This window comes from Lynx rufus, unplaced genomic scaffold, assembly GCF_022079265.1.
Source record: "Lynx rufus isolate CCGP_SWC_20201006 ecotype Redwood Valley unplaced genomic scaffold, mLynRuf1.p SCAF_21, whole genome shotgun sequence".
NCBI lineage: Eukaryota > Metazoa > Chordata > Mammalia > Carnivora > Felidae > Lynx > Lynx rufus.
The window spans coordinates 19,423,536-19,436,005 of NW_025814836.1; the positions used below are offsets into that span (position 1 = coordinate 19,423,536).

General features: G+C 43.6%; 1 protein-coding gene across 2 annotated transcripts in view; it reads left to right on the top strand.

The window, feature by feature from the left end:
* The first annotated feature begins 10,148 nt into the window (after positions 1–10,148).
* Positions 10,149–12,470, top strand: part of AGBL1 (AGBL carboxypeptidase 1) — a 696,557-nt gene continuing 694,235 nt past the window's right edge. For both annotated transcript variants that reach the window (XM_047086819.1, XM_047086820.1), the window contains exons 1-2: positions 10,149–10,215; positions 12,168–12,314. In XM_047086819.1, the coding sequence (XP_046942775.1) occupies positions 12,191–12,314 (124 nt within the window). In that variant the 5' untranslated portion in view covers positions 10,149–10,215; positions 12,168–12,190. The remainder of the gene's footprint in view (positions 10,216–12,167; positions 12,315–12,470) is intronic.

Consider the following 12,470-nt stretch of genomic DNA (forward strand, 5'->3'; position numbering starts at 1 on the left):
GACTACTGTGTTTGCTTGTTCAGTTGCTGATAGAAAAATTGAGCTGTGAGGGGAGCCTGGGTGGCTCATTTGGTCAAGCATCTGACTCTTGATTTTGGTGCAGGTCATGATCTGATGGTTCGTGGGTTCAAACCATGCATGGGGCTCTGTGCTGGCAGTGTGGAGCCTGCTTGGGATATTCTCTCTTGGCTCCTCCCCTACTCTCTCTCTCTCTCTCAAAATAAATAAATAAACTAAAAAAATTGAGCTGTGTACCTTGTTAATTTCTGTAACAATGTTCTCACTGGAATATACTTTGAGGTGAATCCTGTCATCAAAAAGGACAGCAAGACTCTGGCAGATTGCATACTAAGTTTCAATTCCATAGTTTACTGAGTGTCTACTCTGTGCAAGATCTCATACTAGGATATGAGGATACTGAGGGGAACAAGACAAAATACTTGCTCTAGAGGAGCTCACAGTCTAAAGGGAGTGTGGAAGATTAAAAATGGTTGTAAATTCTTTTCTAGCGCTCCAATTCAGAGGTGGAGCCTAACTCCATCCTCTTGAGTCTGGGCTATGAACAGGGACTTGACAGACCAACAGAATGCAGCAGAGGTGATAGTTGGACTTCTGAGGCTTTCCCCCAGTCCTCTTGGAATCCTTGGTCTGGGGGAAGCCAGTTTCCATGTAAAAAGTCCAAGTACCTTCTGACTGTCATGCTGGAAAGGACACATGTAGGTACTCTGGTCAACAGTCCATGGTGAGCCCAGTCCTTCAGTCTGCCAAGGTGACACTATCCCTGCCATGGTGTCAGATATGCAAATGGCACCATCTTAGAACTTTCAGACCAGCCAGTCCGTCTACTAGCTGAGTGCCACCATGACCTTACTTGACACAATGGACAGTAGAAGAATCTCCTGGCCAAGTTTTGCCCAGGTTCCCTAACCACAAAATCAAGAGCTATAATAAAAAGGCTGTGGTTTTAAGGCATTAAATTTTGGCAAAGTTTGTTACCCTACAATAGACAATCAGAGCAGGGAGGTAAGACAGTAACCAGGATCTAGTAAGAATTCTCATAAAGGTATATACAAAGTGGGTTGTGGGAAAACAAATATAGAGCAAACAATTCCTTTTTTTTTTTTAATTTAAATCCAAGGTAGTTAGCATATAGTGTGATAATGATTTCAGGAATAGAATTTAGTGATTCATCGTTTACATGTGACACCCAGTGCTCATCCCAACAAGTGCCCTCCTTAATGCCCATCACCCAGCTAGCTCATCCCTCACCTACCTCCCCTCCAGAAATCCTCAGTTTGTTTTCTGTATTTAAAAGTCTCTGATGATTTGCCTCCCTCCTGTTTTTATATTATTTTTGCTTTTCTTCCTGTATGTTCATCTGATTTGTTTCTTAAATTCCACATATGAGTTTCTTAAATTCTTAAAAATCATATGATATGTGTCTTTCTCTGACTGACTTATTTCACTTAGCATAATACACTCTAGTTCCATCCATGTTGTTGCAGATGGCAGGATTTCATTCTTTTTGATTGCTGAATAATATTCCATTATATGTGAGATACACACACACACACACACACACACACACACCACATCTTCTTTTTCCATTCATCAGTTGATGGACATTTGAGCTCTTTTTATACTTTGACTATTGTTGATAGCACTGGTATATACATTGGGGTGCATGTGCCCCTTTGAATAAGAATTTTTGTGTCCTTTGGACAAATACCTAGTAGTACAATTGCTGGGTCATAGGGTAGTTCTATTTTTAATTTTTTGAGAAACCTCCACACTGTTTTCCAGAGTGGCCGCACCAGTTTGCATTCCCACCAGCAGTGCACAAAGTTTCCCCTTTCTCCACATTCTCACCAACATCTGTTGTTTCCTGAGTTGTTAATGTTAGCCATTCTGACAGGTGTGAGGTGGTATTAGAGCAAACAATTCTGTTCTCAGAGAGGCCAGGTCATCACATGGCACCACTTCAGAGTGCACCAACCATGTTGTAGTCTTTGTGAATGGCACCCCCTGGAGCTATGCAGTGTGCAATGTGAGCAGACATGTGGTGGTTTTGGGTAATGGGTGTTGGGAAGGCAGCTTAACTGGGAGAACTATATAGAATGCATACTCGAGCTTGGAATTGAAATATAAGTAGGTTTCATGGGCTAAGGAAGAGAGGGGTAGAAAGGTAGAAATAGTCCTTCAGCAGTGGTAGCAACATGAGCAAAGTTTTGAAGTCACAGGGACTCATGATGGTCTTGGGGCATGGTCACTGGTCCTGTGTGGGCAGCAGGCTAGGGGCTGGGGTGCCTGGAGTGGCTGCTAATGAGCCTCCAACATGTGCAATGTGAAGGGTCTTAATTACATGGTATCACGAGGAGTCAGGAGGAGGAAAGCAACTGGGTGACACAGATGATTTCAAAGCAAGGGAAAACAAATGTGAAACAGCATTTGAGAAAATTGCAGTTCAAAACCCCACAGACTATGAGAGACACTGTTTGTTCTTCCAACTGCCTGCCTCTCCCCAAAAGCTTGGCAGAACCAGGTTTTATAGGAAAGTCTTAAACAACAGGGGATTACTCAATGATTCATTTAAAAGGATCATTAAAGGAAAATCGAGGCACATCACATCCTGCCTTCTCTAATTGCTCATTTATTATTACTGTGGGTGAGATAATGGCTTTGTGTTATCCTTCTAAATAGCGTAAAATATTTATTGGTAAATATAGCAGTGCATAAATTAATGCCAGTTGAGATTTTGTGTAGCATTTTTTCTCCACTGATAGCCATAATTTTTATTTAAAGAAAAACAATATTGTGCTGATTCATTCTGGCTCAGGGCTGCGTGAGAGCCTCATGAACACAACATCTGTATGACGATACTGTCTCTTAGTTTCTGTGGGATGGCTGGCCTAACAGTTGTTTGTGAAATTAATTTCTTTCCTGTTTATTACGACCATAATGCTTGAGAAGAGGGCATGTGGAGGTGTGAAATTTTCTTCTTTTCTCCGTCACATCAGAATTCAGGAACAAACTACTTAACTAAAAGTGGCTTTTATAAGTGAGGGGATTTGTTATTTCACTTGTCTGAAAGTCCACAGGTAGGTGGTTCCAGAGAGTTGATTCAGTGGCTTCACGATGTCACCAGTGACCCAGGTTCATGTCCTCATACAACAATGCCCAAAAATAGGAAAGAGATTTTTTTTTTTGCATTGTTTTGTTTTTCATGTTTTTTCTCTCTTATTTTTAATCCTGGAAAAGAAATCTTTCTGGAATCTCAGCAGATGTCAACTCAGATTTCCTTACCCAGATCTGGGCTAAGATTCACCTCTAAATCATCACACAAAATGGAGTAAGGCTCAGAGGAGATGAACTGTGGCCCCTTCCCTGGGCAGGGGAGAGTATCATGTGCATACTCCCTCAGCACGCTACTGCCCATACATGAAACCACTGAGGTTTTCTTGGAAGCAATTACAGAAGGATGTCTCATGCATGTGCAGCCAAGTGTGTTGGCTACAGGTCAAACCAATTTAGGGGTGGTGATTTAGTATATTCTGCATGCCCAGCTCTATATCCCTGCTGGCAGGTACAATAGAAGCATATAGAGCAATGCTTGTTCTCAGGGAGCTTTAGTGGGCATTGTAACAAAGCAGGCAATTCATAAGCTTGAGATATTAATTCAACCCAATATATGGATGATCCTTGGACCTTTGGAGATGGGGATTCAGAGATGAATAAGACCCACTTCTTGCCCACAGGAATTCACAATTCCTTTCACCATCTGCTTCATTCAATCTGGTCATACTGGAAGCAGTTTTATCCGCTGATGTCACCACACTCTGTCATGCTTCCCCCTGAGAACACAGGGCTGCAACAGAGCTGGAACATTCCCCTCCCGCCCCTTTCTGTCTGGTTTCTCAGAGTCGTCACTCATGGATCTGGCTAGGTTAATGCTCCTTCCCTGGATTCTTCCAGCATCTTACTTTGTCACGGTCCTTACCATCCCAGGTCCTGATTGTGTGCCAGGCCTGGAGCCCCATGAAGGCAGATTGCATTTTGATCAATTTGCATCCTTAGTCTGGTGCCTGGAACATAGATGGTTTTCAATGAACGTTTGTGGGAAGAGTGCATGAATAATTGAATGAAAGGAAATTAAATCTGGATCTTTTATTCCTCTTCAGTAAGTTTCTACTTTATTAGTTTTTCTCTTTTCCTCTCTCTCTTTCTTCTTTTTCTTATCTCTCCATTTCCTCTCTTATTGTCCTTTTCCTAGCCCTTTATTCATAATTAACTAATGAATCTAGCATTTTACAAGGTACACAATATTGTACAGCCTGGCTTTTAACTTTTATCCCCCTCCCTCTTCTCAGAGATAAGACCAATTTGGGGGTGTTGGAGGTGGATCCAGAACCATTAGTGTTGATCAGGAACACCATTCCAGGGACTTCATTTGTGAGCCACCTTTGGGCCCACTTTCAAAGGGCTGGAGTCTTGCCATGATATTGTGATTTATAACAAGAAATATATGTGTCATGTATATTTCAAAGATACAATTTTTAATATATTTTTAAGTTTTTATTTATTTTGAGAGAGAGAAAGCATAAGTGGGAGAGGGGCAGAGAGAGTGAGAATCCCAAGCAGGTTCCTCACCATCAGCAAGGAGCCTGACACCTGAACTCATGAACTGAGAGATCATGACCTAAGCCAAAGTCAGATATTTAACCAACTGAGCCACCCAGGTGTTAAAGATTTCCTTTTTAAGTAATTTTCTACACCCAGTATGGGGTTCCAGCTCACAACCTTGAGATCAAGAGTTGCATTGTCTACCAACTGAGCCATCTAGGTGCCCCAAGAAATACATTGTTTTGAATTTGTCCCATTTCAGGCACAGAGCTCCTAAAACCTTAAGAATATCCAAAGTGATGAGAGCAATTAAGGTGTCTTTTGTTATATTAATGAGATAACTTTTGGGTCCCACCCTAGGGTGGGGGCTGGTTGCCGGGAGAACCAACCGTGTGGTTGGAATTTTCTGTCCCCCTGACCACCCTTTGCCTCTGACCTCTGGGGAGGGGAGAGGGCCTGGAGATTGATTCTATCTACCTAATGAAGCTTTCAGAAAACCCAAAAAGGACAGTGTTCAGAGAACTTCTGGTTGGCAATATAAAAATTAATAAAAGTAAACCCTAGGGGCCAGCAGAGGGAGCTCTCACATCCTACCACTTATCAATTGCAGACCCAACAGGAAGAGACTTGCCTTCCAGGTAGGTTTGGGCTACCCTTTTAACTATCCCAGCAGGAGGAGGATAATTTTCCTCCTTCCCCTGGCAACAGCCCAGCCAATGAGAAACTGTCACAACTCAGCTAATGAAAAGCCACTATACTTCCAGCTCCCAGTTTTACACCAATGGACTTTTTGTTTATAGCAGCTCTGCCCAAACCCCCTCTATAAAAGAGCCAGTCTTTCCTTTGTTCTCTTGGGACTTGTGTGTAGTTTTGCAGTGGCCTTTTTGTCCCGGTTTGTAATCCTCTGCTACCCCAAATGAACCCAATTTTGTTGGTAAAATAACTGGCAGTTTTATTTCTTTTTTAGAAAGTTTTTAAATGTTTATTTTTGAGAGAGACAGAGCACAAGCTGGGGAGGGGCAGAGTGGAGAGAGACATGGAACCCGAAGCAGGCTCCAGGCTCTGAGCTGTCAGCACAGAGCCCGATGTGGGGCTCGAAGTGAAATCATGACCTGAGCCAAAGTCGGACGCTTAACTGACTGAGCCACCCAGGTGTCCCGAGTTATACCCTTTTATAGCAAACCGGTAACCTAGTAAGTAAAATGTTTCTCTGAGCTGTGTGGGCTGCTTCCTTCCCGAGGAAGGAAACTTTAATTTATAGCCAGTTGATGAGAAGCACAGTTGACCCTGGACAATGCGGGTGCTGACTCCCGTACACAGTCAAAAGTCCTCGTATAACTTTTGTCTCCCCCAACACGTAACTAATAAATAGCCTACAGTTGACTGGAAGCTTTACTGATAACATAAACAGTTGATTAACAAATATTTTGTGTGTGACATGTATTAGGTGCTCTACACTTAAAGTGAGCTAGAGAAAAGAGAATGCTATGAAAATCATAAGGAAAATACATTTACAGCACTGTACTGTATGGGAAAATATCTACATGTAAGAGGATCTATGCAGCTCGCACTCCTGTTGTTCAAGGCCCAGCTATATAGGCAACATCCTGGACTTTGAGGTTGAAGCCTGAAGTGGGGGGGCAGTCTTGTAGGGCTGAAGTAAAACTTTAGCCAGTGGAATCTGATGCTGTCTCTGAGTAGATAGTGTCTGAATCGAGTTTAATTGTGGGACACCCAGCTGGCATTCAGAGCATTGTCTTTTGGTGTAGGGGACCCCTCTCCCCCCACCAAGCACACATTGGAATTTGTACCAGAATCAAAGACCAGCAGCCTCTCCAGAATGATGGCCCAGTTGCAGCACTGACTCTTGGTTCGTGTTCACAGATTGGGGGAGACTAAGGAGGGGCAGGGAACATTGATGCTGTGCACGTGTATGGATGACATTTGCAGCGGGACTCCCCTGGTGGGAGGCAGAGACAGTCAGATGAGTGCCTGCCGAGACTGGCCTCCTTAGGCTAAAGCACCCAGTGGAGGTGTCAGAGCAAACCCAAGTCTTTTTCCTGGGGAAGTATAGATATCAAGTGCCTCAGGATCCCCAGATGTCTCATCACACCTAGAATAAGAGTTAAACATTTATATTTTGCTATTTTTCTCATTATGGATTCTTTTTGCATTATAGTACAACCTCGGTTTGTGAGCATAATTCATTCTGGAAACATGCTTGTAATCCAAAGCACTCATAAACCAAAGCGAATTTCAAGAACCGTTGGCTCAGTTGTGATCCTGTGACGTTCAGCGTCATGTACTACTTGTATTGCAAGACTTCGCTTGTCTATCAAGTTAAAATTTATTAGAAATGTTTGCTCATCTTATGGAACGCTTGCAGAACAAGTTACTTGCAATCCAAGGTCTTGCTGTAATTTTGATTTGTTAAAGTATAGCATTAAAATATCATTTATCTTGATTACCGCATTGTAAAATTAAAATTTTGCACCCAAACTAGGGCCTCACTTGTCTCACCCTAGTCACGGCCCTGGCTGGGATGTTGAAGTGTGAGTTCCTCGAGGGTATTAAGCCCAGGATTGAAGTGTAAGCACCGCTTTGCCCTGGGGTGCGACATTGGACTTCATGGCTCCTTTATGGTTCAGTGTGGCTGCATTCTGAAAAACATGTATGGTATGCTCTCCCTGGAACAGGTGCTGGGAATACAGATATACACAAAACTTGGTCCCTTCTCTAAAGATTCCTATCTAGCAGGGATAGGATGGGAAGCATGCCACTACCACATAGTGAGTGTGCTGTCAGGGGTAGCTTATAGTGATGTGGAGAACAGGGAGACCCCAGACCCAGCCTGTAGGAGGTAGGGGTCTGAGTCCTATGGGAAGCCATTGGTTCACTTGAAGGATGAGTTGACACTGACCAGGCTCAGGAAGAGGGAACAGTAGGATCATAGGTACAGAGGCAAGAGACTAGGTGGTTGAGCAGGAAATTATAAGTAGTTCCACGCCACCGAAGCATATATTTTGGGCAGGGAGGTTGTAATGAATAATAAAGCTGGAAGAGGCAAGTGCAATAAGACCATGAGGAGCTTTGGAAACCCTATTAAGGAGCTCTGACTTTATCCTGTGTGTAATAGGGAGTTATTGAAGTCTTTGAAGCAGATGGGGAACATGAGACTCACTAATGTGAAGATTAAAGCTGTGCCTTAAATAACCTACCTAAAAAGTAGCATATAGGGTTTCTTTTTCTCCACATTCTTGCCAACATTTGTTATCTCTGGTCTTTTTGATTAAAGCCATTGCAATAGGTGTGAGATGATCTCTCATTGTGTTTTGATTTGCATTTCCTTGATGATGAGTAATGTTGACTATCTTTTCATGTATGTGTTGGCCATCTGTATGTCTTTGGAAAAATGTCTATCCAGGTCCTTTGCTGATTTTAAAATTGGATTATTTGATTTTCTGCTATTGAGTTGTATTGTTTTTAATATGTATTTTGGATATCAGCCCTTTATCAGATACATGCTTTGTGACTCTTTTCTCCCATATTGCCTTTTCAATTTATTGATTGTTCCTTTGCTGCCCAGAAGCTCTTTAGTTTAATGTAGTCCCAGTTGTTTATTTTAATTTTGGTTGCTGATATTTCTGATGTCCTACCCAAGATATCATTGCCAAAACCAATGTCAGGGATTTTTTCCCCCGTGTTTTTTTTCCCCCTAGGAAGTTTGTGGGTTCAGACCTTATGTTTAAATCTTTGATCCATTTAAAGTTAATTTTCTTGAGTGGTATAATATAGGACTCTTAGATATAGATACAAAAGAATTGAAATCAGAACCTTAAAGAGATATCTGCACACCCATGTTTACTGTGGCATGCTTAACAATAGCCAGCACATGGAAGCAACAAATTGTCCATCAATAGATGAATGGATAAAGAAGACACACACACACACACACACACACGCACACGCACACGCACACACACACACAAGAGTATTACTCAGCCTTGAGAAAGAAGGAAATCCTGCCATTTGCAACAACCTGGATGGACCTTGAGGGCATTATGCTACATGCGATAAGTCAAACAGAGAAAGACAAATACTGCATGACATCACTGATCTGTAGAATGTAAAAAAGCTGAACCTGTAAAGCAGAAAATGATGGTGGTTATCAGGGGCTGGGGAGTGGGGGAATTGGGGAGATGATATTTAAATGTATAAACTTGCAACAAGTCAGTAAATAAGTTCTTGAGATCTAAGAAAAAAAAAGAAAAGTAAAGTAAAAGAAAAAGAAAGAGAAAAGCATATTACAGTGCAAAGACCACTGGCCTAGTGTTTGGGAACCTGGCCTGGGCTGTACTTCAGGCTTTGTTCTTATTGGCCACTTCAGGGGACTTGAACCAGTTTTCCCTTTTGGAACCTCAGTGTTGTCTTCTGCATAACTGAGGGGAGGGTGTCAAGCATTGCAAGGATCCCCTAGGACATCTACATGATGAGATTTGGCACCACCTGAGGTTCCTCTTGAGAAACTAAGAATTTATCTTTACTACGCAGAGAATCTTTTCCTTCAGAACATCATGGATTAATGTTTCTGCACTCTGCCCTGTATTTACAACGAATCTCAGCCCACTGACATAGTTGAGAACTGGGCTAGCTTTGGTCCACAAAGTCCCTTCTCACTGTCTCTGCATCAAGTATTGATGCTTTTTTTTTTAAATTAGTTTTTTTTTTATGTTTAAGAAACACATTCTTCTTTATAAAATTTTAATTCCAGTGTAGCTAACATATGGGGTTATATTAGTTTCACGTGTAAAATACAGGGATTCAAGAATTCTATACAATAATCAGTGCTCATCAAGATAAGGGTACTCTGGGGGTGCCTGGGTGGCTCAGTCAGTTAAGTGTCCAGCTTCAGCTCTGGTCATGATCTCACGGTTCGTGGGTTTGAGCCCCACATCGGGCTCACTGCTGTCAGCTCAGAGCCTGGAGCCTGATTCGGATTCTGTGTCTCCCTCTCTCTCTGCCCCTCCCCTGTTCACACATGCTCTTGCTCTCTCAAAAAATAAATGAACTTAAAAAAAAGAGAGCTAAGTGTGCTCTTAATTCCCTTCACCTGTTTCCCCCATCCCCCTCCACCCCCCACTTCCCCTCTGGGAACTATCTGTTTGTTCTCTGTAGTTGAGAGTCTCTTTTTTGGTTGGTCTCCTTTTTCCCCCTTTGTTTCTTAAATTCCACATGTGAGTGAAGTTCATTGCTTATTCTTTTGCCCATCATGCTGATGTTACTACAAAATGGATCCCCAAAGAGGTATCCTGAAGGCTAAATATAGAGGCAGAGCCCCTGGGACCCTTATCTCAGTGAGTCCCCTCATTGCTGCCACTTAAGAAGCACCCCTTCAACCAGTTCTTACCGCCAAAATCTCTCCCAATGGGAGGGAGCACAGCCCTGCCACATCCATGTGTGCCTCCCTGACCATACCACCTCCCTCCTTTTGCGTTCCTTCATAAAGATGGCTGCCTGTGTTTTCATTGCAGAACTCCTCTGACAGGGAGTCCATCCTGAACATCCTCCAGGTTCTCGGAGATCTGCTTTCTGTTGGTGAGTAGGAGGTAGTGGGGGCACGTGGCTGTGTGTCTCCCGGAATCTGTGTGGCCTGGAGGGTATTGCTTCAGCTCAAGTTCTCTGTCAGGAACTCTGTCACCAGCCCATCTTTTTCGCTGAGGTTAATAAGACCCAGGGTAAAGTGGGCTGATTGTACTTTGGGCTCTTAGCGTTCTTCAGTCTTGTCACACACCCTATGGTGACCCAAACTTAGGAGGAAATTCTGCTCTCGGTGGTTCTTCTACGATATCTCATCTATGGTTATCCCAGGCCTAAAGAGAGAGCTAGCCCTTCATGACTCTACCCCTCCCCTTTCTCTGCTCCCCTCTGTTGGCCCTTTAGACAGCCAGGTATTAGCAACTTCTTAACGTATGTCAAGTGCAGATGGGACTATGGGGTAGGAGGTGGACTTAACAGTGTGGTAAGCTGTTAAGTTCTCAGAGAAAAGATGACAGAGTTCACTGTGCTGGAATCAACTGAGTTAACTGGGGCAGGCCTCGGCTAGCTCACTTCAGCATGAGGGTCCTGGAAAATATACCTTCTAGGACATTGCAACATTCACTATGTTTCCATTTCTGGGTATACCAGCCACATTGCATTAGAAAGAAACGTTAACACCAAACAGACAATACCGAAGTGAATGTCCCTTTCAAGCCACAGAGCCTCCAATTACAGGTTCAGGAGGAAGGGTCCAGTCATAGTGAGGTTTTCCTATAGGCTGTGCTGCCCTCTGATGGCAGGGTGACTTCCCAGCAGTCTGCTGAGTGAGGTACCCTTTGTAGGTGAAGCCAATTGTCTTCTGGGATGGTGCCTTCTTCAATTTGTCCAGAGGTGTCTGGAAGACTTGAATGAGACCTTGGAGTTCTCCTTCTGAGATAGGTGCTGATTATTGTTCCTTTAGTAGAGGATGCTACTTTTCATTGGGATTAAAAATTAGAGGGTCCCCTTTGCCGATAATGTCCCACCCTGTTGGCCACCTTGTGAGGACAACCATGCCCAGTGCATAGAGAATCACCGAGGTCTCCTTCCAGGTTGAAATGTAATCACTGCTTTTGAGCTTGTCCTGGAGCAAGGTTGGGGGGGGGGGCCCTGCTCACAACTATTCTTAAGTAGAAAGACCAATATATTTTAATCATAACTCCACACCCTTAAAAAATTTTTTTTAAACATTTATTCATTTTTGAGAGAGAGAGAGAACGAGTTGGGGAGGGGCAGAGAGAGAGAGGGAGACATAGAATCCAAAGCAGGCTCTAGGCTTTGAGCTGTCAGCATGGAGCCTGATGTGGGGCTCAAACCCATGAACTGTGAGATCATGACCTGAGCCAAAGTCAGATGCTTAACTGACTGAGCCACCCAAGCGCCCTCCACACCCTTTTCAAAACTCCTGAGATGGATGATTGGATGCCTGTTTCTTAAAAGAATCGCTCTAGCTATTTCCATATATTCCTCTCATCAGTTGCTGAAGACCAGCATCAAAAAAGTCATATACCATAAATTAAATTATTCCAGATAAACTATCACCCCAATCCCTGTTACCCTGAAGAGTCACACCTATATCAGAAGAACACTGATATTCCCTCTTCTCTTAAGGGTATGATTCTAGGTAAGCCTATATGCATGTTTATATACATGCACACGCAAATACACATACATACACTGAGACTCAGCAGGCTCTCAGGAAAGCAGACTCCATTTATTAGAGCTGTGGTAGGTGAGCACACCTAGGTTCTTACATATTCCATTATTTCTCCATTTCACACCTCCACCCCAACCCCTTACCTGAGTAAAAGCACAACTTGACACAAGTTGCTTCAGAAACCATACAGTCTTGGTTTCTGGGGCGAATGAAGTGATCCTTGCTCCATCTCTGTCTGTGAGGCCTGCTTCCTGCTCCGAGGAAATGAGGTTGATTGTTTGGGGGCCTAGCTCTCCTCTCCTTTCTCCCTCAGGCACTGACCGAAGGATTCGCTACATGATCAGTAAGGGTGGCAGTGAGGCCCTTCTGCAGACCCTGGTGGACACAGCGAGGGCAGCCTCTCCAGACTATGATGTCCTCCTGCCCCTGTTCCGGCTGCTGGCCAAAGTTGGCCTACGAGGTACCCCCACCCCCGGACCTGAAGATGACCAAAAGGCACTTGTGGGATTGTTATCAGGAGAGCAATTTGGGAAACTCCTGTGGGGAAGTGCGGGGGGACCTAGACACCCTGGTGGTGGTGGTGGTGGGACTGGCCCCACAGGAGAGGTGGTTTTGT